A 27,607-nucleotide genomic window follows, 5' to 3' on the forward strand; every position below is an offset into this window, starting at 1 on the left:
TTATGTAAACTATGCTACTGACAATGTCAGCACATTTAGTAGACTGTCAAAGTGTGTATGGGAAAAACTGATGACTAACATTTATGTTCTGTCAAGAAGAACAAACTGTTATACTGAATAAACATGAGCAATACAAAAACATTGTTAACAGTGAAAAGTAATTCTGCTGCCAAGGGCTGCTGGAGGAAAACTGCAGATAATGTAACGCATAAATAAATAGGCTTATCGCTGCCTTGTCATTAAGACACATAAGTCATATTTTTCATTGATACAATATTGTGTAATCATGTTGAGGCTGTAAAAAGATTTTCTATTCACAAAGTCGACCTCATGTTCCCCAGGGCAGCAGTGATGGAATATGTGTTCAATCTATTGCATCAGTCAGTCTTGACAATCCTATTAAATAGGATTAAATTGCAGCACTTCATATGTAACAGTAAATTTCATTCATTATTGATAACTACAGTCAACTAATGTAAGCTACATGCTATTTGATAGAAGCACTTTTATAGACAGAGTGGGAAAATGACCTGGAAATGCTACAAACATTACATCTCTGATATAATAAATCATCAGGGCCGTCTCGGCCCTTCCTACTATCTGTTAATTCAATAGTTTCCCCCTGTACAGTTCTTTTTATTACTTCTTTCATTCATTTGAATACAATGTTTCTGTTGATATCTGTAAATTACATTTTTGCAATAAATTTTATATTAATAAATTCCACAGGATCCTCTAGGAGTGGTGATGACATTTTTCCAGAGTTGATTGGCTTTTTAAACATTTGGATCCGATAGCCTGAAGCTGCTCCAGACCAGATTAGGTGTGCTGTGTAAATTAGCATGGTGATTCAAAAGTGAACCACCTTCATTGGAAACTGTTACCATTGGAAAAGGTACCACGGTAACCTCATAATCTAGCTTCGTAGTATACCCCTATCCTCCTCTCAAGCATGAGATCATTTTGACCAAATAAGGGATTCCAGATCCCACACTCTTTCAGTCTAACTTGAAAATGAATAAGGGTTTAAAATAATTGCCTTTAACTACACCCAAGGCAAATATTGACTATTTTTGCTTTGCTTGCTGGTTGCTCTATTACACATTTCTTTATTTGTTGAGGTGAATTCTGATGGGTTTTGAAGCTGCACAAGCTCAGTTTTACACAGGATTATTTTCTATTTGTCTTGGCAACTCCAGGTCCTCTCACTTAGGAATTGAGTCATTCTATCATGAAAACGTTATTATTCTTGGTTGTTTGGATGGCAGATGGCATTGCAGTAGTGATTTATTTAAGATTGTTAAGGGAGTTGTTGAATAAAGATGAGATGAGATGCTGAGTTTCCACAAAACTAGAGCAAGTCAGGTTGCACTGGCAGGTTAAGAAGAGATTGTGTGCAGGTGCAGATAACTTACATTGCTAGTTAGGGAACACAGATAGGCAGAAATTCTGTTTACTGGTGGACACATGAATGTAGGGGTAGTGGAGAGCAGCTAATTAACAGTGCATATAAACAGCCTATCATGACTAAGACCTTAACAAGGATGTGAGTCAGGATCCAGGCTACTGTGCGCATGTAAACATAGCCGATGAGTTGCAGAGAGTGACATGATGTTAAACTGCTTTACTTGACCTCATAGTCCAGCGGCCCAGAATCATAGACGAAAGAATTAGAAACATCTGAGAAGAGAAAGACCGGAATAGCAGGAAGAGCTTTTTACCCAGCAGGCAGTGGTTCGGGGCGTTCCCACGTCGTTCTCTTCTCCACGTGGTCGACAAAGTACAATCTGCCGTTCTGGTCCACCCTCTGTTCCCACCTAGACACAGCAACAACGATGACAACAACAAAAATCAGGACGTTAGGTAAAAAAACAGTACGCCACTCCAGCCATTTAGCTTATTTATAGATCACAAAACAGCTATTAAGACATGAGTCATCCTACTACAAAAGCAGAAAACGTTCAGCGAAGGTCAGCGCGTCGTCGTGATGATGATAGTTCAGAAGGGGTATTTATAGAATTACAGTCTTAGAGAAAGAAACCATAGAAAGAGACAACAAAAGGGAAAGACAGGGACAGTGATGGTGACACTGTGGCAGTTAGAAAGGTGGTGACGACTGCAGGATGCATGCAAGATTCCCTAAGGGACTAAATCGCAGATATAATCAATGCTCAGAAACATTTGGAGGACAGAACTGTTGTCTTTGTACAAATACAACTTCTGATCAAACATGTAACATAGTATCCTTCCCTACAAACCATGATAAGGTCTGAAAACAATCAATTCTTTACTTTTACGTTTGTGTTATTTGTGCCTGCAGAGGTAGGTGCTGTGTGCTGTTTATTCCTTCCCATGGATTTCAATGCAGGCTTGAGGCTAAACCTTAACTAAACAACCCTTAATCCCACTTCATCCTTCTTGTTCCCTTCACATTTCCTCATGTAGTTTGTGTGCACACAGACTATCAATCAATTTATGGATTCAAGAATGAGAATGAAAAGAGAAACTGCTTCATCAATCAGCTTCACTACCAGCCAGGGTTATGGATTAGGCTACTTGCTTCAGACGCACGGCTTTGACTGCGCAAGGAAGATAATGAAGAAACAAGAACTTTAACTCAAAGGAATTTCCACTGGTGATCAATCCACACCGACACTAAACCAATCCAGCAGAGTGTGCGAAGCCACCCTCACCACTTAAAACAGGCAAAGTGAGCAGTTTGTGCTGAGGCATGTCTTGCATAATTGTGTAATAGCTCAGAGTAAAATAGAAAAACACCTTCATTTCCCAACATGCACAATGTATCTAGTAATTAATTGGGTTGAGATGAAAAATTAGGCATAAAGGAAGGAAATTGCATTTAGTGCAAAATAGAGGCCTTTTGTGTGAGGGCCATATACAGTAATTACAATAGTCTATGAGCTTCTTTTCAACCAATATAATACAATGATATTGCATATTGTTATCGTCATTAAAGGAAGCGCTGTACAGATTACAGGAACTGAACTAACCCAGGGGGCAGTGGTCCGGCGTTGACCGCGGGGACCCTCGGGGTGACGGCCGGGGTGACGCTGCCGGCCGGCTGTCTGGTCGCCGCGGCTCCGGCCCCTGAAGCCGGCGTGGAGCTCTGGTCCGGGCCCGTCGAGGGGCTGGAGTCCGGGGCCGCCGAGGCTCCGGAGGCCGCGGTTCGCACCGGCGTGTCGGAGCCCGAGTGGCCGTCGCTGCCGTCGGCCGGTGCGGAGCCGTTGCTGGAGGACGCTGGGGAGAGGTGTTGGAGAGAGACGTCACTGAGTGTTACTCCTAGATCCTGAGCGCACGACAGGTTATACAAACTGAACCCAAACTGAACTATTTGAAAGACTCAATTTCACAGTGTTTATGTTTAGAATGAATCAAATGGTAAAGCTCTTAAGCTCTTGGTAAAGGAAAGACTAAAGTGTCCTGGTATTCATCCATTCATCCCTCCATTGGCAATGTGCTTAAGGTCTTTCCTTTTACACATTTGTTCTTACACATTTGTTCACAGATCCTAGGACAAACCTAGAACATTTCTGTATTTTTCACATTTTAATTACCAAGGGAATGTTTACCGAGCATGGCTGTTTTACCCCAATAATACCCACACTTGAGTGTTTTGGTATTTGGTTGCTCCTGATCAGCTTTCTCACACATGCACTTAGTGAGGGACACATTTAAGTTCAACTTCTACAGTACAGCAAACATTGCAATGTCAACCGCTGATGAAAAATCTAGCTAGTAGTTCCTACATTCCAGGTCATTTTGTGATCTGGCTGGCTGGTGACGTCAGAATTCAGGAGGTCAGAGAAATCAGGGTCCTTTGCCAAACTCTCAAGATCCCAAGCTGCAATTAACAGTATTTTCTTGCAGGACGTTTGCATCTACCCTCTTTCCCATACAATGTGAATGCAGCACAAAGTTTAGTAGGTAGTCAAACAACCTAAGGGAAAACTAGGGGAGAGAGTGACACTCGGAATGTGAAAAGACTAAGTCACTTAAATTCTTCATTTTTCATTTTGACGCGTTTAAGCCTGATTTTTGTGGCCTCCCTCAAAGCCAGCATGGCTCCTATGAAAAGACAAATGGTCGGAATGCAAAAATAGATTTAAATGAAACCAGCAAAATGAAGAATTGAGTCTTTCTTCACAGTTGGAATGCAGCCCCCTCCCCTAGTTTTGCCTTAGGGTAATTGTCTGACAGTGATTGGTTTGTGGCACACACTCAAAGTTTGGAGAAGCGTATTTCACTTTTGTGAAATAGAGATCGTCCTGATCTTAGTTGAAATGTTGCCCAGAATAGACCACATAGGGATCTTTAATAAATCTCTGACCTGGCGAGGAGGTGGGTCTGCGCGGGGTCGGGGGAGGAGGTCTGGAGGGCCTGGGGGGTCGGAGGGGCCGCGAGCCCCCTGATGACACCGAGGGAGACCCTGTACCGTTCACCGCCCTCCGACCACCAGGGGAAGACCGGTGCTCCACTCCGTCCACCGCCGGAGAGCTGTCTCTACTCCGCCTAGGAGAAGTAAAAAAGAGAGAGAGAGAGAGGGGGGGGGGGGGTGAGAGAGAAGAGGGCAGGAAAAAAAAGCAGAAACGGAGAATGTATCAAGTTGCAATGGATGACAGTCAGGTAAATGGTTAAAATGAAAACTGCAATATGTAAAACAATAGCAAATAATATTTAGATACAAGATGGAGAAATGTTTGCATCGACAAAGGTGATAGGTACTGTACCTTATAGTATGATCCCCATTAGGTTGTGATTCCCCGTTTAATGTACCTGAGGCACAAAAACACAACTTAAATAAAGCAAAAATATGAATTCCTATTCACGCATAACCAAACCAGTCAAACAACGTGACTGTACTTGAAGTTGGTGCTGCAATCAAAAGTTGTGCTCAATTATCCCACATTCTTTGAACAGCCAGCAAACAAGATAATGTCACAAATGTGAACCGTCATAAGAATGAAAAGATTTAGAACTGACATAACATTTGCCTCGGCATATACTTATAGGTTAGAAAGATGTAGAGGACTTAACCTTAGCCATATCCCTAAAAAAAGGCACTGCTATCATTATACTACTAGGCCTAGATTCAAGACGCACACTGTTATTACCCATCAGCACAAGCAGAAATGGAAATTCAGCTTTGATGGTCGGGGCAAGGCTCATTCAAAATTCACACAGTCTCTCTGTAACTTTCCAGTAAATCGATCACTCTCATGATGAACCTCCACTGTGGCAAACCACTCTGGATGAAAAATCTGATATTTTACTTTGTATGAAGCAGATGCCACAACAGAATGCAGAAGCAGTGTTTGAGCCAAAGCTGCCGTTTGAGAAAGTGGTATAACTGACAGCAACTATGTGTTTTTCCACTACAGAGAAGTCTTATGCTTGTTTTAACAAATTTTTGGAAGTTTCTTCACAAGTCAAGCATTGTTTCTTTGCAAGGCAGTCTAAACACTGAAAGCCAAACAAATCTGCATGAGTTACTATTATTATTTTTTTTGTTCCAGTGTAAATGCAGCTAGAGAGGGACAAGACATCATCCAGCTCACTACCAAACAATAGTCTCCTCTGATTCTTTTTGGCTTCATCCCTAACAATTTATGAACATGGCTGCTTCCAGTTATGTGGCATAGTTTTTTAAAACTTGTGACTGAAAGCTTGGCACTTGATTTATTAAAGAAACTTGCATGGATCTAAGTGTGCAGAACCTTCTTCCTTAATACTGTTCTTCGGTCTTCTGGCACCTTAGCACATTCAATAGTCGTGAGTGCGGTGATCTTCTCAAAGATTAAACTTCGTCAAATAAAGTAAAATATTTCAATGGGCCTACATAGTCTCGACGTAACCTCTGTTCAACCTCTGACCTCCTGGCGACCCCTGACTCACTGTGATGATTGGCCTCGGCCGTGGCGAACATCTCAGGGTCGACGGTCATGCCGTCCAGGCAGACAGACAGGTCTCCCACCACGTCTGACTGGTCTCTGTCTGCGCTCAGCTGTAAGGTCTGCACCACCTCCGAGACTGCAACGACACCACAAAAACACAGGATGGTTATACTAAGACAACAATAACCGAAACATGTTGAATGATGCAGTAACAAGATGCATCATCTGTCCTCAAGTGTCATCAAGTGTCATCAAAATTGGACTGGTGATGTTGCATTTATGGCATTTCACAGTTTGGCCTAATGGGGATCCTATAATTAAAGGTGAAAATTTCAATCAGTGTAATTTGTGAGGATGGCTGGATGTGTGTTGCAAGTTTCTTGTCAATCTGACTTATGGTGTAGCAGTTAGGGCCTTTCAAATTTTGAACTGACCTTTAATTATAGCGTTCCCATCAGGCCAATCAGTACAATGTTATAAAACATCAGAGCACAATGTCAAAATGCATCACCCCTCCAAGTTTAATCAAAATCGGACCAGTGGTGTCTGAGACATGACATTTTAGTAAAAAAATACAAAACAAAAAAAAACACTCAAACATTAACCTTTAATTATAGCGCCCCCATTTGACCAATAAGTATCATTTAAACACTGAGATACTGCGAAGATGCGTCATCCCTCCAAGTTTTGTCAAAATCAGACCAGTGTTGTCCGATTTAATTTCAGTCCAATTCAATTTCAACTTTTTCTCTCACACAAAGTTGTATATTCGATATTATACATTGTTCAGGGATATGATTTCTCAGGTATGCTTTTTTCACTGGGTCGTGTGAATGTTCAGATGAAAACAATACTGTTTTCCCCAGCCTGCGAACCAAATGCAGAATGAAACTCACATTAATGAGACAGGGCTGCTCCGCAGACAGCCCCTCCCCTTGCTCAATGTCATCGGCCATCTGACATGTCTGATTGGGCAATGAGACGATGTGTAAATGTTGGCCATCCAACAACCCAAATTACAGCTTTCCTGCTTTATTCCTGCTTTTTGCATTCCTGATCACATCTGTGAATAATGTATTCTGAACCCAAATGAGTATTTCCTCCCAACCTTTCAGTGTCTTCATAATTATTCAAAAGTGCTCCCTTTCTCTCTCAGGTAATACCTGCAGAGTAGACACTGAACAGCAACACAAAGGTGGCAACCATAAACAATAATAAACAGGGGAAGTAATAGCTATAGTAACAAGCAAGCAAAAACAAACAGTATCACTGGCAACATGTGAAACAGTAACCAAAGAAGCACTCTTACAGGATAAACCCCAACAGATTCTCCCTATTCTCTTTTTGTGAGACTGAACCAAACTAAATCCAAAACTGATAAGAACTTTAGAATGATATATGGCTAATAACACTATTTTTGCACAATGTAACTGAACAAGAGCAACTAAGAAATTCAGCCTAACCAGACGTAGACATTCATGCCCAAACCCAATGGGACCCGGCTTAACTCAATATTCCTAAGTACAGCTCTCAACAACTCTATAACCCAGTTACACAGAAACCAAAATTAACACTCATTTGCAACAAACACAAGCTCAAACTAATTCAAATCTGTGAGTGATTTCAATGACAAAGTCGTAGGTTTCAGTGTATGCCTTTTTCTTGTCTGTCATGGAACAGAGGTCAGCCTCTTGACATGTGACATTTACCCTCAATTCTCCCTCAACAGCACTGCTGGACAGTATCCATGCATAACAAATGGCCAGACAGACTGAATGGAGTCTTTATGAGAAACAGGGTCAAACAGCGGAATTGAGCAGGGCAAAAGGAAAGGACAAAAAGCAGCAGCCTCCTACAGAAATAATAGGGAATTGTGTATCCAACAGAAAAGTTTTTAATTCTGAAACTAAATCACATCTCTGAATGCTTGGAAATATTTAAATAGATAGACACCTGAACAGCCTCAAACAGGCCTGGGGCGCCGGCATTGTAGCTTCAAGTTCAAGCTAATTTATTTATATAGTCCTTTATCACAACCATGTCTCAAAGGACTTCACAGAGAATGAGCCTACCTAGATCTAACTGATCAACAATCAACCGTATTACAGAATGATATAACACAAACACAAGCAAGCAGAACAAAGCACAAGACACACAAGCCCATTGCCTACAGCCTACTGATAGAGCCTATTTCATGATGGCAATTTTTGATATTTACGATGACCTGCTTTTGATGTTACAGCACTTCATGCCTTTGTAAGCAGTGTCGGCCTCTCAGTTGGAACGGAGGAAGATTTGTAGTCTAGCTGGTGGACATTTACCGCCCCACAGGATCTGATGTAACTGTGCCTTGTGCTATTAAACTTGGTCGAGTGTCTGTGTAGAAACCTGGTTTGGTTTGTTAGAGGAAAGGAGGCAGTGTTATGTCATGGGTGTTATCAATTGGGCACAACCCATCACAGATGTTTAGTTGAATTTGGCCCACGGCACCTCCAGGAGGAAGGATCAACAGTAAATGTCTGGCATCCCAGAACCCAACCCAACCCCCCCACCCCCCACCCCCATCCCAGAGTTACATAACCGGTAGTGTTAGAGGAGCCAGGGAGAGTGACAGGGCAGGCGTTCGCATAAGCAGAGGTACACATAATCCGATATATCACTGGAACACACACAAATGCATGCAAAAATGTGAGTGTGTGCATGTGAACACACACCACAGGTGGGGACTCTGAGAGGGAGAAAAGACGCACACAAACACACTGACACACAATGACAAGACAGCAAAACACACACCAGCACACAATGACAAAGATGAACAAGCGGAGACACACACACACACTTGCAGAGGAATGAAGAAAATGCATTTCTGATGTCATTCATTCATTCAAAATATATTTTGAACAATGGAAATACATTGTCTTCTTTTGTGCTGCAGACAACATATATCTAAGTATATTTAAAATATATTTTGAGTGAATGTCATCTACATGTGCAAATACATTTTTGGCCAATTTTTGTATACTTTGATACATATCTCTAATTATAATCTGTAAGCATGTATGAAATGTATTTTTTGCAGTACAGGTCTGTACACACCATCTTTGTGTTGTTTAATGGTAATGTGGTAAGGAGCAGGACAGACAGGAAACTATACACACAAATATATGGTACAATCGTGTGTGTGTGTGTGTGTGTGTGTGTGTGTGTGTGTGTGTGTGTGTGTGTGCGTGTGTTTGTACTGTACACTCACTTTTCATGTCGTTGGACTTGAGCGTGTCACTGACGTCCAGCATGGCCATGCCCAGCAACACGTCTGACTTCAGGGTCTGGTGGCTCCACACGCGAAACACCAGTTTGCTGAACGGAGTCACAATCCTGTTGATGCGTGAGTTTGTGTGTGTTGGGTGGGCAGAAACAGAAGAAATAATTCATTTGCTAGTTGCAATGCAGTTGTTTTAAGAAAGAAAGAGCAGTGCCTGGCATTTCTTCGTTGAGGATCTGAAGTCAGTGACCCCTGCAGAGATTTAACAATGAGCACCTTACAAACATTTCATACTCAGTAGCCTTTCTATGAGCACTGTTTGTTCCTTTTAAGCAGCACTCTGGTTAGCTGCTATTCCCTGAATAAGACCTGGATGCACTTTGCAAAATGTGAACAAAGACTGCTTGATGTCACAGTTCCCATCTCCTGACATTTTGCATCCGATCTTGCATCCGATCTTCGGTTTAACTGATATTGGTACGAATGAAAGTAACCAGGACAAGAAAATAACTTAAACCCACCAGCCGAATGCTGATATATTCAGTCTGTAGCTAGCAGGTTTGTCTAATGTATCAGCCCCTTTGGCAGGTAATGCACCACTGTTTGGAGAGTATTTTCAAAAAATCTATTTAGGTAGTGGCTGGTACACTTTGCAATCCATCAGCCGCTGTGGCCAGTGAGCGGCAAAAGTCTTTGTCCTGTCCTGAAAGGAACCCACAGACAATGAAGTTCATAAGCTATTCGGGGACAAGTGAGTGTCCATAACCATCGCTATGACAGTTGTTTGGCGAACACCCTCATGGCCCCCAGGAAAAGACGTTTGTGGACACATGGGCTCAGGTCAGATTACATCCCATAGTAAACACTTGTTATATAATAACTTTGCACCCCAGGACCAAGTGAAACTCTAGAAGAACTCTATATTAAGAAGGTTACTGTGCACACCAGGAGATCCTAGACAGGCTAAAATTAAGTAGACATCTGATGTGTGAATATGTTGAGACAAGAGGAACACAAGTGGTGTTAGTGGACTATACAAATAGGTTTGGAAATATGATCCCTGTGAGTGGACCAAACACTCGCTCTCTCACCACTGTTTGGCATTTTACTTGTAAGTGAGGCAAATTCTGACCAACTAAACATAGTTTGTCTTCCATTTAAACTGTGTTGGCTTATACTGGAACTCATAATTGCACTGTAGAAAGAGGTTTTCCCGAAACCCGGTGACTCACTGGAAAAGAATACTCCCTCAGGCAAGACTTCTTGATAAAGATCATATGCAGGTTGCAACATCAATTTTATAAATTTGCGGGGAAGTCTAATTTTGTATGCTTTGGAGAAAGGTCTTGGTAAGGACTTTCTGAGGAAATGATGATGTGCAATTTTCACAAGAACAAGAATTAAGGCCAACACTAGTTTTCATGATATGCTTATGTCTCAGAGCCAAACCACAATTATCTACATTGATTTCATTAATCTTCTTTAACCTACTACAACTTTGTCAACAAAGTAAATCTGCTACCACTACTATGACTACTACCATTAACACTCTACTGCCTTAAGATGTTGTCAGTGTACAGTGGCCTTGATGAATAATCACCAAACAGCTTTAGCTTCCTGAAACACATGTACGATACAGCGCGGAGATGAACGCCTCTAAACTCTGAATTTCAACAATTGCTATATCAAAAAGTAATAAAGACTTAATTACTTACACTCACAGATGTCATACAACTGTACCAACAAAGGTAAAAGGTGTGCTGGACTCAAACCTGAATCAAATAGCTGTTGCAAATAATTGTTAGCGTTGATTTGTCTGGAGTAACAGACAGATGAAAGTTTACCACATCAGGACAATTTAGATTGCGGAATAAGTAACGCAAGTTGTCAATAACAGGTAAGTATACTAAACTGACTTTCAAATACTTCAACGTAATATGTGATTATCCAAAATTCTGGCAGTTACTGTATTGTCCCAACCTTCTGGGAGCTAAATTGAAAGTATATGGGAGGAAAAAAAAGTAAAAAAGTATTTCAAATACAATTTGACCCAGTTCTGGCTGCTGTAACTTATTTTTTTATATGTGTAACCACAGAAGAATGAGAGTTTGATAGTCATTACTGTCAGTGTACATTTTTGATAACTCAGCGTTTCATCCATGAAAGTCCTGACTGTTGTTCTACTTTAAAAAAGGTAAAATCACCATTAGGAAGAATTCATGTTGCTCCCATGACCTAACACAGTTCAGTTTTGCAAACATGAAAAAGTCTCACCCAAAGGCACACTTTGCCTTAACACCAACATCAGAAAGACCTCATAACCCTGTCATTGTATCTGCTTCCCTATTCTAACAGCGAATGGGTCTGGTGAACTGGCGTGACTCTGACTCACACAGTGAGCGGCTGCTTCCATTTGGGGCTGTGGGTGTTGTTGCATTTCTCTGTTTTCTTGGACTGGCCGTCGACCGTCACCTCCACGTAAGGACTGGGACCAAACCAGTTCTTCTTGTTCTCTTTCAGTTTTGCTGATAGCACTGAAACAGACAGGTGGAGAGAAAGACAGTGAGGAAGACAGACTTTCACGATAATGGCAGAAGCAGAGGGAAGTGGTAGAGGAAAGAGAATAATTCCGGAACTGAAAGGCAGATAATAATAATAATAATGATGAAGAACTTTATTTGGATAGCACATTTCAAAAAACAATGTTTATATAGTACTTTGCCGAGAAAAAAGACAAACGCACAGAAAGACAAAAGGTACAATCAGTTAAAAGCCAAATTGTAAAAATGTATTTACATCACTACACAATTAATCACATAAGCCAAAATGCAGACAAGGCCATGTTTGAGCTCCGTCTTTGTTTTGTTCTAACTTCTATTCGGAGCAATAAAGATCAAAGTCAACACTTACCAATGATTTGTAGTTGTGCCTTCATAGGGTAACCATTGGAGGGGCCCGGCTTGGTGACGCCACTGGCCATGACATAGGGCTGGGATGAAGGCCTGCAGCACAGACAGCGCATCATTAGTGCAGCTGCAAACAGGCTTCTGCACTGCTGTAAATTTACAGCACATTAATGGGCTCATTTGGATCAAACAGCAGCGCCACAACACCCGCAGAAGTCCACAGCGGACATCCACAGCACACCACAAACATGACACTCCACTCCGGCCAATCTGCAGGTCTTGGCAGTAATTAGGGGTCCAAGCACGTAGTGCTGGAACCCTATTGTATTTGCTGGAATTATTCTTCCTTCTTTCTTTCTTTCTTTCCTTTTCTCCGCTAAAAGTATCTGCAGCTCAGAAACCGTAAGTTCTATGGCAAACTAAAGACAAATGATGTCTGGTCTGTCAAGATGATGTCTGTAAAGCCATGTGTAAATTGATTAATGTGGCACGCTAGTACAGTTATAATATTCTTTCTGAGGCTTTCAATATGGTTTGGACTAGCACATGTGACCTATCACTTGTCCCTTTGTTTTGTTTCCCCACTGTGACACACACCAAAGTGGAAGTTGGCAGAGTGGTAAAGCTCAGGTCTTTGGACCACAAGGTGAGTTCAAGTCCCTGATGAACTGTGGCCATTTTGAAGTTTCATAAAAAGTACATCAACACTAAATCACACATTGCAGAAAACTCAAAGCAGGTGTTTGACGTCATCTGTCAATGGCAAAATGAATGCCATCACTGATTGGGGTATGGCCAGACCTTTCACAGAGAGCAGTGGGGCAGCAGTTTTCTGGCCCATGTGACTTACTATTGTTTTATTCATTAATGGAGAGTACAACAATGTTCTATAAAGTGATTAGCACTGTCAGTCTGTCAATCATAGGTTGCAGTATCACACTACTTCTCCCTTTAGTTAGCTTCTCCTCACTAAACCTAGAACAGGCGTTTGGCTCAGTAGGTAAAGCATCGGCCTTTCATGTGGAAGGTTGTGGGATCAAATCCAGACTTGTCCTTTCCAAAGTCATTAGTCATCAAGGACAAATAATAGAAAGTTTGGCCGTTGTGAACAACTCCAGAAATGTGGTTGCAATGAAAAGATTAACTTGACAGAAGTCACAGGCCAACACAAAAGCCGGTGTTAGACTGCATGTTTGATCTTCACAACATGTCAGTTTTTGTGTGTGTCTTTCTACCTTCTGTAATGTTTTGTCTATCTGTCTGTCTTATCAAATTGTGCTTGGACCCCACAATCACTGCTTGCGGCTATATTCACTAGTATTGAGACAGTGACATACCCAATCGCAACCAGGTAAAACAACCCAATGAGCCCATAAAATATCCTACCCAGCCTTGAGCAACCATCTGGAGCTCACCACAGCGCAACTTTAAAAGATGCTGCATCTACAAAGTGTCATTGTTTCTTGTCCTCCATCCTAAACACTCAACAGCATTAACAACTGCTTACAATCGCATTCAAGAGCCTGATAAGAGAACAGGCCGATTCTAATCGCAAAACCCATAAGGAGCATCATCTTAATCAAGCCTGGCACTCTACACAGTAATCTGTTAAGTAATCACATGCAGAAACACACACAAGCTGCACCGTCATGGGAGGTAGTAAAATAACAGTTATTACTCTGGACAAAGGTCATGCCTCCAGTCTGTGAAATGCAGTTTGTATCAGCCATCCTGTGACGTGGCTCTATCACTGTACTGTATGTAGGTGTAGACACAGGCAATGGGTTCATGCCCATGTTCCTGCTATTTATTCAAATTCTAATTACACAAAAGATACAGAGTGGTGGATCCTCCCACATATGCACTCCTTGGTCAAACTGTGCTTTAGGTATTATATGGGGATGCAGTGCACTTATGATGATCAACAGCTATGTTGATTAAGGGCGTTTTCACACCTGCGCTTTTAGTCCAGTTAAATCGGACTCTGGTTCGTTTTCCCCCTTGGTGCGATTCGTTTGGGCAGGTGTGAACACAGTAATCGCACTCGGGTGCGGACCAAAACAACCGCACCGAGACCCTTTAGAGGAGGTGGTCTCGGTCCGGTCCCAAACGAACTCTGGAGCAGTTCGTTTGTGGTGGGAACGTGATCCGACCTCGATCCGACCCAACCACCAGTTGCACTTAATTTAGGCTACTCCACAGGTTTGAGCTAAACGGCTCCTGTAGCCAGGTAGCACTCATCAACTGATTCGGACCAGAGCAAACGAACTATAGGTGTGAAAACGCCCTAAGTGTATTGTATATACCGCTCTAATTGAACACTGGGGGGAGGGTTGGGGTGGGGTATTCAAATCCTAATTGTAGGTTTGAATGTCAACCCAACGAACGTATCCAAATTGTCGAATGGTTGTGGCCCAGCCCTTGTAGCTAGCCAACTAGCTAGTTTGTGAACACATGATCCTTACTCAAAATACATCATGTCTTGTGTGGTCTATTGAGGCTACTATCAGTGGAGAAACTGGTCTCTCTGAGTCTTCTACGATGGATTTCTCCCTGTATGATTGTTGAATGTCTCTTGGTGCAAAATGGCGGCTCTAGAAAGCAGCCCTTGCTCTTTTATTCTGAGGGACTGACAACGAAACCTGACGTTTACTGTTGATGTTTTACATAGGTGAAACATTCGCTGCTATTAAACTCCATTGTAGCTGCTGGAAATATCTGGATAGGACATCATGTTGTCTACATTTGGCTAGTTATCCACGGAAATAAGAAAAATACACCACCAAACAACAAAACGGACCAAGAAATGCAAGGTACATCACTAACAAGGGTGGATTTTCCTTTCACTAAAAGAAGTGAACACAGGTCCAACGTCCATTGTCTTGCTTGACGATAAGAAGACAGACTTGCCAACGGATATGAGCCCTTTGACTATCCAACACCAGCTAGGTAGCACCGGTGACAAAAGGGAAAGGGAGACGCTGGCAAAACGTCAGGAACCGTGTCCTGTGATCTTTCTTGGAATCTGGTTTGTTACCTCGATGTGTCAGTGAATAATGCATGTTCCTCTTTCTATCTCGTCCAGTCTGCACATGGCAGAGGAGGAAAGAGTGAGGCGCTCTGGGTAAACTTTCACTTTGGCGTCTGCTTTGGTCTCTGTCAATAATTCATCGCAACTGCTGACTCCGCAGCCTCGCAAGTAGGCTGACTGCGTTTTGTAGACGAGGGTATTCGCTGAATATTAAAACTCTAAGATGGCTACCTTCAGTTAGACTTTTTCAACCAGCTACATAAAATGGTCAAACAGGCCGCTAAAATATTGTTTTGGCCCTTCTATAAGGCATCTGAAGTTCAACTTGTGAGTTCAAATTGTGCCCTTTCTTGAGTAGTTTTTGATCCTAAATTTGCTCCGAAAGGCTGTTGTGCACTTTAACAGAGTCTTAGAAGCTTCCCCGCTTGGAACATTAACACCTAAATCTCTCTAAAAGTCAGCGAAATCTCTGGATATAACTGTCTAAACCTGGCCAGCTATAGGCTAACCCAGCTGCATTTGTGGAATCATAACTGTCATCATCCTGTACAACAACAGCCTTCGGCACCAGTTCACCCATAGAGATAAACTGCTTACAAAATGAGAAAGAGTGCAAAACAATGGTGTATATCCCAATAGCATACTTGCATGATGACCATCTTAGTCCGACAGTAAGATAAAGGGACAAAGAGGATGTTCCGCTATGATGCTTTAGTGAAAAAAAAAAAAACATTCAGGATCCCTGTATCCATTTGATATCAATCACACAATGTCAAGCTCCAAATAACTCCTGGAACATTCAGTGTTTCTACTTGGGGTGATTTATTAGGGTAACGCCCTTAGAAATAAGAACACTCGCATTTCAAGAGATAACAGACATAAATAAAGACTAAGGTGAAAAAGCAGTCTTTTTTGTACACCATTGGAGGATCAACAAAGTGTCTGCACTCCTTTTCACCTAATCCCACAAACCTGAAACCTAAAAGCTGAACCCAAAAAGTAGCCCTAAACTCACCGTTGTTTATAGGAATTCACAGAGGTATCAGGCATGTCATAAATTACACTGGACATCTGCTGTGATCACAAATTAGGCCTCCAAAGGAAATCAAACATAATCTAAGTCAATCAGGTCAGGAGAGTATGGGTAATGTTTATAAATTCCTAATAATCATAACATTTTCTATACCAGGAGGGCCAACCAAGTAAACAAAAAGTCCTGTCCCTTTGGGTTGCAATAAACAGTAGCCAGCCTCCCTGTTAAGTCACCAGATGACTAACCATATGACACTGCTCATGGAGAACACAGCAGTGACAGACAAGAGGACATAAACTAACACAACCAACCTTGCCAATTAGCCAGTGACCAACCGTGGCCACAAAATCTTTGCCCATTTCCCATTCTGGTTATCTGTCCCCACCAACACAACTAAGTCAATCCAAGAACACAAAACTGTGCAGTCAGAACAGCAGGGTATAAGAGGACAAAAAGAACAGTAAATGTGTGCCATGTCAATAATTAAGTTTCTGTTCACCAGAAATGCAACTCGGCAGACGTACAGACCAGGTAGAGCATGACTTATGACCTTTCACCTCACCTATCAGTAGGGTGTTCTCGTATATTCAGCATATATATATGATCCAGAAAGCAGCACATAATTTCAAGAAAATCTCAACTCTTACAATTCGCTACCGCCCAACATTTTTGGAGGAAGAAGTTCGGAGGAATAACAGGCAAATCAATACTCAAAGTTGAAAATGTTCCTGCAGTACGTGCAGTGCATGTTTGGTGTGCTGGATGTATGCCGAATTGAAGAGTGGCTCCAAACGTTTCCTGAAAGGTATTAATAGTCTTCCAGGTATGTCATTTTGCCGGACAGCAGGGGAACAACAAGCTGACAAATTCTGAATGGAGTTTGACGTGACCTTCTCCCCACACAAGAGAACGACGCGTAACAGGGTTAGCCACTTTTAGTACAACTGTGCTACCAAGCAGGTGCATGAATTATTGCTATGTGCATTCATTATCCACATCTATCCTCCCCTTTTGGCATGCTAAGCTAACAAACGTTGGCTAAGATTACATAAACAATATACGAATCCAACTAGGAAAGGGTTTCGAGCTAACTCAGTTAGCCGTCCATTTATGAACAGTATGTCCCGGTTAGCTAATAAACTGTATAGACTAAATGGTATATGTTGAAGTAGCGGTGTTTTACCAGGAGTTGTTGAGTACGTGTTGAATGTCAGCTGGCCACTAGCAATGACAGCCAGCCAAGCTATCCTAGCCTGGCTAACTGTTAGCCTACTAGCTCGTGTCATCATCATGGCTGGCTAGAAAACCCAAAGTGCAACGGGTATAAGAGGACAAATATCACATTCGACAGACATCATATCCCGTTTGTATCGCTTACCCGGATCCGAAGGGAGGCTGTGAATCTCAAAACGTGACGGTATAATGAACTTCTCCCCTCAATCTGCAGGTTGTTTGGGTTTCTGTCGGGGTTTCACTTCAAGGAAGAAACTTCCACCATCTTCGTAATCTCGCGTCACGTGACCGAAACAAGGTGGGGCGCATGCTACTCCTCCTGAGCGCCGTGATTGGACCAGAGCCAGAGCCGGATGGACCAATGGGTGGTGGAAAAAAAATAGCTGGAATATAATGATGCTTTCAAAAGCTCCTCGTAAATTCGTTCTTCTTAGGTCACAGGTCGTAAATCGTCTCTTTCAAGTCGTCGGACTTGATAACAAAATGGACCCTGCAACAAAGATATTTTTCGGGACTGTTGTTTTATTTTATAAATCATTTGGCACGAAACTATTTTGTGCTGCAGTGGCAGAATGAAAATGAGAAATTGTGCCTCACGCATGTAATGTAATGTAATCTTAGCAACTCAGGTATCATAGAAAATCCCCAGTAAAATGTATTAAAATGAACAAAAAAATATGATGATGCATCTTATAAGAAACATATTGTATTTTTTTTTGGTGTCTGTAATTTTGTGGTGCATATAGCCTGTTGTGCATACGCATACACGTGGCTTTTGTTAGGTATTTTTCATTCTGTGACCCTGTGATTTTTCAGATGCAATAAATCAGATTCTTGCAGTCTTTAAAAAAAAAAAGAAAGAAAAACCGAAACATTTCACTTTCCCAGTGGGATTTATGACTGTGATGGCTCATTTCGCTTATAAGTGGGATGTTTCCGGTAGCATTTGAAGGCAGCAATGAACAAGTAGTGTGAAAGAGCAAAAGATATGACTTCTCTTTGTAGAATATCAATCAATATCCAATCATTGACATATTTTGCATTAACTAATAATTACACAAATTACATGGCATTTTACTCTCCTATTGTTTTTTCTAAACATTTTTTTTCCTTTTTTTAGATATAAAAAAAAAGAACAGAAACAGCAGATGGCAATGTTGCACTTTCCACAAACATCACAATCATCACAAGCATCACATGAGCTGTCAATCAATCATTTACTCATCGATCAGGGTGTATTGACTGAGGAATACAGCATCGCTTTAAACTTGTAAACCTTATACAAAAAAAACTACAACAGAAACACTTGGAAGTTCAGGATGAGGGTTTTCTTAAAAGTATCAGTGGTCAAACAGCAGTCTGTTTGTTGAAACAATAAATCAGTATAATATGTCTATGGTTTTATGTTGAATATATAGGGATCCTCAGAAGTTATAGTGATAAAGTGTTATTTTTTATTCCCTATGGTATATTCTTATAGTATTCATAAGGACTTCTAGTGTGTCTGCAGAGTTTATCGTGACTTTACAGTACATTATGACTCCCCCCCTCTTACGCTATTGCTTTAATATTCCTACACTATTCCTATGGGATAATACATATAGTTTATGGTTTGTTTCCGATCATTTCAGCACTTTTCCATCTCCTCTTTAAAACCTCTGCTGAATGATGAAGTGAGTCTATCACAGCAGGCTTTTGGAAACCGGCCTGTGACTGTAATAATATAATATTAGACCGCCTATTATTATTATTTCAGCTGCTGGCTCAGTAGCTGCTGTCAGGCAGCCAGAGACAACCAGAACACTGCTGGAAGTCAGGCGATTATTGCCTTCAAAATAAAAGCATCACATTTGTCACTTTTGGGGGAAAACGGAATAAATATTGGGAGGACTCATTACTAATTTCAAACTTTATTACATAAGTTATTACTCCCTGATGGCAGGAATTTGTTTTACTAGCCTACTTGTCATATTACTGCTTCATCACACCTCACAAAAATGGAAATTGCATCTTCTCCTCCCTTCTCAAATCAGGAGCCTCTGCTGTGAACGACCAGGAAACAGTTGATTTCCAATGTTCTTGTCGTCCTGTTACTGGAGAAAATCAAAGTATTGGGAATATTTCCACCTTCCAACTTTTCTCCCATTTCTCATCAAAGGTAAAGGACGACGGCACATTTTGAGGAAAACAAAATGGGGAATTGAGGTGGGATCTAGTTTCTGAATGATTCAATTTAAACCTGATATTCAGTTTAGAGGTGCTGGTGACAAAATTAACAAAAATGTAACTAATATTACTGAAACTGAAATAGTAATTTGTTAAACTGTTTGTTACTGGGGAAGGTAATAATAGGCCTATTAGCCTACTGTAATGCATTACCAACCCAAACTGGTACAGCCAACAAAATCATATCAAAATGGAATAGTTACTGTAGATTATGTAACCTAGTAAAATTATAGTAAAATTATAGCTGTAAAATAGATATAGGCTATAAAATAATATATTGTATTATGGTGTATTATGATTCCTGATGAAAGAGCGCATTCAACTTGGAAAGATGTCTTCTACTTTATAAAAGTCAATTTTAACCCATAGCAGTGGCACAACTGTTCCTAATGAGTAACCGCAGTACCTGGTCTAGGTCAGTCAGCCATCTCTGAAATGCCTGTTAAACACAGTGCAAGCTTAGGCTATATAAATATTTAGAACATAAATTCATGGTATAAAACATGGTAAGTAGAATCATACTGATGTAGGCCTAAATTTTATGAGGATTGGGGGAGGAAAAAAATGATAAATTAATGCTTTTTTGAGCATATAACTGATCTTTTTTATACATATTGGTGGTTATTTGCCTACATTTTCATTTACCACTACATCACTGCCTGTATAGCTATGAGCAGGCCTATGCTGTGTGAAATGTTAACAGTTAGTTAACAATTGTTTTAAAATATCTCCGCTTTCAAAATGTCCCTCCATGATTTCTCCTACACCCAGTTTTTATACAAACCAGTTTTATAAGGTCCCCAAAATCATGCAAGGAAATGATATAGCCTATATATAATAATATATAATTATATTTACCCGCTTCAAATGACAACTCGTTGGCTTTTTCCAAATCCATTGGCCTTTCTAGTGCTAAATACAGTCTGTTTTTTCCACATTGGTCGTTTGTACCACTCCCAAAAAGTTGCGATCTCTGCTCCTCAATAAGTGTTTTATTTTGAAAGTACCTACCGGAAGTACCGTGTTTGATATCGCACCGAGCTTGACGCTGCCGCCGCCGCTGCTGAGCGGCCGGCCTCAGTGTTCACAGCAGAGCAGCATGAGACGGCGGACTGCTCGGATCATGCAAGCAAAGGGATATTTGGAGGAAACAACAGTTTGACAGCTGAGCCAGAGAGGAACCAAGGTAGGAGACGAGTTTCAGCTTTTCTTTCGTTTCAGGTGAACAGAGGCTGCTGAGTGGCGGCACCTTCCATTTGCACTGATTGATTAGGCTGCACTTAAGAATGTAGTTAAATGAGTCCATACTGAGGAGGTAACACTGTTGTACCTATTTGAAAAAGAACTGAAGCAGTACTATAATACATTTTAGAAGGATACTATACATATTTCACAGCAAAACTAAAAGTCCCTATAGGAATATCATAGGAATGTTAGCGTGATACCATAGGAAATAAAAAAAAAACAACAACACCAAGTACATTACAGTTACTATAAATTCACGATTCAGTATCATAAACAGACTATAGGAACATTATAGGAATATTATAGTGATACCATAGGATGTTAAAAAACACCACAAAGGTCGTTATAAACTCATCAGAGGACTACAGACGCACTACGAGTCCCTATAGGAATTTTATAGGAATATTGCAGTGATTTTTGTTGGTTTAAAGCATGTACTGTATCACTGAGGATGAACGATGATGTTTCATCAGCCTTCCTCTGCAGGTTGAGAGAAGGTCGCGCCCTCAGCTGACCTGTTGCCCGCTTTCACAGTCGTTATTCTAAGCAGCGCGTGAATGGACATGGAAGTTGTCAATAGAATAGAATAGAATAGAATAGAACTTGACTTCCATTCTGAATCTATTTTGCAGAATATACACTGAATCTCTGATCATCGTACAGAATCAGAAGGTCCCAGCTTCTCATGTGATAGATGTTTGCAATAGTTTGAAACACAACAGATGGCGGATGATTTCCTCGGGTCAACACTGTAAACAAAAGGGAACATATAAGTCAACATGCAATATTGCAGGATAGGATGTTCAGCTGGAAAAACAAAGATCTTCTCCAAACTATATTGAACTTCCATGGAAAAATAGTGTGGATTACAGCCGCTGGCAGCATTTTTCATTTGCAATACATGCTGCTAATGTACTAGGACTCTTATTTGAGTTGTGCCTTTGTGACCATCCACCACCGGCTGACATTTACTGTTAGGTGATATTTACTGGCCTGGCTTCCTCCCATTCAGCGGAGCGAGCTCAGCCATGCACACTCATTTGTCAAGCCAATTCTACAGGAGGCACTTGTAGTCCGCAACGTAGAGGATATCTGAAAGGAATTCAGATGCAAGTCTGACAAAATAGAAATGAAATGAGGCCTTTTGTGTCCATTGAAACCATTTCAAATGATAGAAAGAGGAGAAATGAAAGAGAATGTAGTGTGGAACTCAGCTCCCTCTCCCCCCGGCATTCACTCTCACAGCAGTAGGATGGAGTAAAATCAAGTATATGGAAGTACAGATAAACCTGTGCTCAGCGGACTGGCTGTGCTCACACATGCTTTGTTTGTTTCTAGCAGAATTTGCATCTCTCCCCAATTTTGCATGCACAGTCCACACAGGGATCACCACTAAACACTGCGGGCAGGTGTTCCTCCTCCCTTTGATATGTGTCGACACATTTTGACGCTGTGCCATGATCCACAATAGAAAAACGAGGCCTGTAAGGCTGGGAGCACTTCACAGGAATACAGTTGTTTTGTGCTTTTATTTCTCTATTTATTCCCCCATCCTTTGTTCTTCCTTTGGATCCCCCATTGTCTCATACTGTATGCCAGGGAAACCAGACAAAGACATTTAGACAAAGATTAGAAAGTACAATGCTCAGACCATGTGCCTGGCCTGCATCTGCCACGTTTTGTCGTTTCATCAGCCGAGGGTATCTCCATGTTTGCTTTGTGTGTGTGTGTGTGTGTGTGTATGTGCTTCTATCTATAATTTGCCCCGTTGGAGTAGGGGTCTTCCAGGAATACCCCTCACCTCCCTCCCTCCCTCCCTCCCTCCCTCCCAGCACAGCCACGTTCTAATCCTCCCGGCGCTCGAGAAACCGATCTCGGACCAGCCTCTCACTAGTCTTATGGATACCGCCGTCATAAGTCTCGGAGTCTATATTTCTGACCCTGGATCTGCCCGTGGGAAACTGTCACCCGCCCCTAACACCACCCCCCACCCCCACCCCTTACAGTGTCCCAGTGTGTCTTTGGCTGGAACAGGCTGGTCTTGCCAGGCAGCTGTCAATGTATTAATAGGTGTTTTGCCTGCTACTTTTAGTCCCAACCCCCCCCCCGTCCCGTTCGTAACACCGACAACCCCCTATGTCCCCCGAAAGAGTTCTGGGCTTATTTTAGGCTGAGTGGAAGATGGCCGACCCGCTACGGTTACCTATGCAGATTACATTTTGTTAACGGGATGATGGGAGTATGGCCCTTATTGCCCCTTTACGGGATTCCATGAGTGCCTTTAAGGATGGGAACCACCTTGTTGGAGCAAATGATGTCACGCATCCCGTTGGTTACTGTAGATTTTAGGACGACAAAGTGAGGAAATGAATCAAAACTTCTCCTCCCTGTAACGCCCAGCTGGGAAATTGGGAAAGAACTGTATGAATGAGATAGAAAAAAAAAATATAGTTTTTTGGTGGTAAATGCGGAGTCAGGCTGACCGTCTCTGAGCCGGGTCAGGGGTGTCCAGGCTCCCACGCTATAGCTGATAGGTGGGAGAGACTGTGGAGGCATCAGCAACCAGTTGTCTGGATGGAGGGGGGGGGAGGGGGGGGGGTCACATCATAGTGGGGGGGCGAGATAATGTCTTAGTCTGCTCAGTACTGCCTGTGCTGCTTCCACGGCCCCTGGGGGCAAAACAAAAAAAAAACCACAAAAAAAAAAAAACCCCAGCATGGCATCGCTCCAAGCTAGAGAAAACTATTTTTGGATCCGGCTATGGGAAAATAACCAAGTCCATAATCACTCATACGCGGACAGCTAGGCCTCGGTGAGACAAAAAAGACGCCGGTGGACTGGGCTCTCACTGAGACTGATTTATCGGGGCCAGACGGAGTCAAGAGCCCACTTTCCACGCTGGGCTGCAAAACCACTGGAACCCCTCAAACACCGGGGGCCAAAGTAATAGCGGAAAATAGGCAGCGAGCCCTGGGGCCCCGCAGTGGGCGATTTGTACAATTGTAGCAATACGGATGCTGACTAGATCGATCCATGTTCCTATACACAAGTTCCTCAAAAGGTTGGTGCTCAGAAGGCGGCGTCCCTCCAGCCTGCAGGTTTGGCCCCTAACTGAACTTCCTTGTGGTTATTGCGTAACTGGATCTTCTCTGTATTCTCATTGTGCGACACGATAAAACACACCCTCCTCTGTTTTCTATCTGTTTTATGTCTCTAAGGAGTTGCCCTTAAGAAGCTATGGACGGTCATGGAGTTAGTGGTGCATGTCAAACCCTAGGAACACGGGAAAAAAAAAAAAGTAGACGGACGCAGCTTTTGCTCTAGGCGGCATGAATTGAGGCGAAGAGGCATTCACACATTTTGGAATTTCTTCAACTTGAGCGAGGAATTTGCCCGGAAAGCCAATCAGCTAGTCAAAATAGTTTCCAAAGCTGTTTTATGTGTTTTTTTTAACTGTGCCATAATATCATATTGTGGAAATTTGTGTTTGATTGAGTTGACGTTGAACTTGGCCTCCTCCTGTCCGTCAAACGCTTGCAGGGTATTCTTGTTCTTCAGTCTTCTCTCTCACTGTCCAATCCAAGATGAAGTAAGATATGGACTTTATTGTCTGTAATAATCATGAAATTCCTCACCTCTCACTCACTAATAGAGGCCTTATGATTTCATATTGAAAGCCCGAGTCCCCTCTGTTCTCTGTGAAAGTCCCTCCCAAGTCCCTTTGTGTAGGTGTAACAATGGCTTATTTTTAACCTGTTGGTTTGTGTGTGTGTGTGTGTGTGCGTGTGTGTGTGCAGAATGGTATAGAAGTGGAGAGGGGAGAGAAAGGAGGAAGTGGTTGCAGGATAACAGAGGAAGAAAATAGCCTCCTCCTCACCCTTCATCCTTCCTCCCCCCTTCTCACACACACACACACACACACACACACACATACACACACACACACTCTTGGGGCTCACAGTGTCTCTCTGCAGTTCTCTCGTCCCTGCTGGAATCCAAATAAACACACGCTGCAATATGTGAGCACACACACACACACACACACACACACACACACTCTTCTCTGGTCCCAAGCGGCCGACTGGGAGAGGGCCCTCTGACAGTTTGACCTGTAAGACAGTGAACCAGAGCAGCTTGTTAGAAGAAACTATGTGAGAAAAATGTAGAGTAGTGAAATCAGTGTCAGTGTTGAATCTCAATCTGATCCTGCTGTATGTGGATTTAAGCCGAGGTTTTGTTTCATGCCTATAACTAAAACTAAATGAAACCGCTGCTGAGAGCTAAATTTAGTCAATTTAGCTGCTGACCCATCTGCAATGTAAGAGGAATTTTACATTAAAAGATGAAAATGAGCTAAAAGAACAGGCTGTCAGCTCTTAATCACTGCATGGACCTTTACTGACCTTTATTTTCACCATGTTAAAACAACTACAGCTCATTAACCCAATGCTTAACCTTTTAAATAGAGACAGTGATGTAGTGGAAGGTAAACCCACTGAAATTCAGTTTATTGAACACAGCAGGCATGTGAATGACAGCTGAGCACAATGCTGCAATGATTCCTCAGAATTCCATTTGTTTTGGTCATCTTAAAAGACCACAATTTAGTTCAAAACATTCCAGTCAGTTATTTGCTCTAAAGGCTGTTATTTATCCTCAGATGATCTTTTTCTTTCATTCTAGTGTTCCGTTCTGGCTTTTGTTAACCTCTCCTTTGAACACATGTTGTATCCTTGATTCTCTGGCAGAGCGCATGTGGATTTTCTCACACTTGATGCAATACTTCCAAAGAGCAATTGCATCCAATTACGGCGTTTGATAAGAAAATAACAAATGCATCATGCCCAGTACTGACGTCTTCCCAGCTTCCGAGCCTGCAAATAGCGGGATTTCAACTATGGCAACATCTGTATTTACAGTGTATGTCACATAGCGAAGGCCTTTCATTAAATCACTGGTGCAGCCTCAGGCACTAATGACCTCAGGGATCAGGACGAAAACCACACTTGCGTCACGTCGTGTAGCATCTGAAGCCCATTGGACTGGGCGCAAGGGCTAATAAACCCATATCTATAACAACAAAACAACAATATTTGAATTTCCCAGCATCCCATCTGATGACCCTCGACCCCGTGGGAACAATGCGACTCTTCCAGCGCTTCAGAGGTTTAGGGACGTGGAGTGTCGGTCATTCTCTGAAACAAATTGGGTCAAGGTAGATTGGGGTTCGAAAAGGATCAAATGGCATGAATGTAACCTCTAAGGTCCACAGATGGTCCTTAAAGGAGGTGATAAACAGGGCAACTTTTAGGGCAACTCTGATGGCCAATGTTGCCCAAAGAATTGCCTCAGAACTGAACACGAGCCTTTTAATTCTTTGTTTGTGGTTTGTTTGTGAGATGCCTCTTGTGGACCGAGCCAAACCAGTGAAAATGCATTATTATGCTGTAGACTGAGTACGCAAAATATTAAGACTACCTGCTCTTTCCAGGAGATAGACAGAGGCGAGGGGATAGTTTGATCCCTTATTGATTTTGCCTACATCCACTCTTTGCCTTTAAGCCTTGAAACAATGAATCCATAAAATGTGCAAAAGGGGTTTAGCTCGATTGTAGGATGCTGTTTTTTATGTTTTGTCCACAGAGCTTTTGAGTGTTTTTAGTGCATCTGATTATGCTTTTAAAAATTAATTGGACTCTTCTGTGATTATGACTTCTGTCCGTATATTGCGGGGTGTGTGAGTCACACATGGAAGGACACATTCATTAGAAACATCCCTTGAGCAGCCTGGTTGCCAAGAAACACCGTCGTCATACCTTGGCGAGATGCGTGTGCAACACATCAGACAATAGATATACACGCAAGCGTTATGCTTAGGCCTACGTGTTCAGACTCATACGCACACAACACACACAGGTTTTAATAAATGTTTTAATAAATGCATCAGGAAAAAAATCCCTGTGAATCAGAGCATCAAGGACAGTTCAGTTGCTTTCTGATTTCTATAAGATGAACCTGGAAGTGATATTAGAGTCCGATATGGGTTTTGAAGGCTGATACTGATACCAATATTTTTCGATTGAAGAGCCAATATGAAATATCTTTGTATTTGACCATTTTCATGCCAAAAAAATCCCCCAAATTCCCAGCATTCAGTGTTTTCCCCAAAATGTTTATTCTTGTCTGGGTGGAAATACTCTGAAACAGCAAATTTTAGACCATGGAACACTATGTTGCTGTTGTTTCACCAGACATTCCAGTTTCACAATGACTGCTCTCAGGCCAAAGAACCATCTGAACATCACATTGAAAAAAAAAAATCAAGACTCCTTTAAAGGGCTACACAAAGTTTTTGGGAGAGCCCATTAAATAATGAGAACATAGAGACCAAGTTCATCTATGTGCCCCGGTAGATCATTCCCTCCGGTGCTCCATGCTAACACTTTAGCATACAGTACTATGACTAAACACAATGTATGCTTAAGTGTTAGCATGTAGCCCACTATCACTCAACATAGTGTATGCTAAAGTGTTAGCATGGGTAACGCTTTATTTTCTGGGTCCACAATTTCCTAATAATTTCCTAGAAAGGAACTGTTAATTTCTTAGGAAGTTTCCTGGAAAGAAACATGAAAGGATGTAGTAGTTATATAGAAAATGTCAGCAGTCTGGTGGAGTCGACAAGATGCTGCAAATTTCTAAAAGAATTTCTTGGAAAGTACTCCAAAACTATAAACTATTTATTGGAAAAATAATAGG

General features: G+C 41.8%; 2 protein-coding genes across 2 annotated transcripts in view; one reads left to right on the forward strand and one right to left on the reverse strand.

The window, feature by feature from the left end:
* LOC139647410 (E3 ubiquitin-protein ligase Itchy-like) overlaps positions 1–17,654 on the reverse strand; it is a 33,155-nt gene extending 15,501 nt beyond the window's left edge. Inside the window, exons 1-9 of the mRNA XM_071523301.1 lie at positions 17,523–17,654; positions 12,085–12,176; positions 11,567–11,708; positions 9,163–9,287; positions 5,914–6,048; positions 4,749–4,794; positions 4,349–4,530; positions 3,012–3,258; positions 1,722–1,817 (exon numbers count right to left, since the gene is read on the reverse strand). Coding sequence (XP_071379402.1) covers positions 1,722–1,817; positions 3,012–3,258; positions 4,349–4,530; positions 4,749–4,794; positions 5,914–6,048; positions 9,163–9,287; positions 11,567–11,708; positions 12,085–12,154 — 1,043 coding nt within the window. The 5' untranslated portion in view covers positions 12,155–12,176; positions 17,523–17,654. The remainder of the gene's footprint in view (positions 1–1,721; positions 1,818–3,011; positions 3,259–4,348; positions 4,531–4,748; positions 4,795–5,913; positions 6,049–9,162; positions 9,288–11,566; positions 11,709–12,084; positions 12,177–17,522) is intronic.
* Positions 17,655–20,709: 3,055 nt separating this feature from the next.
* Positions 20,710–27,607, forward strand: part of calcrl2 (calcitonin receptor-like 2) — a 26,443-nt gene continuing 19,545 nt past the window's right edge. The window contains exon 1 of the mRNA XM_071523303.1: positions 20,710–20,789. The gene's annotated coding sequence lies outside the window, so the exon portion shown is untranslated. The remainder of the gene's footprint in view (positions 20,790–27,607) is intronic.

The sequence above is a fragment of the Centroberyx affinis genome, unplaced genomic scaffold (genome assembly GCF_046629955.1).
Source record: "Centroberyx affinis isolate AG114_WGS23_722 - 3 ecotype Tasmania unplaced genomic scaffold, CSIRO-AGI_Caff_v1 ptg001079l_1, whole genome shotgun sequence".
NCBI classification, from domain to species: domain Eukaryota; kingdom Metazoa; phylum Chordata; class Actinopteri; order Beryciformes; family Berycidae; genus Centroberyx; species Centroberyx affinis.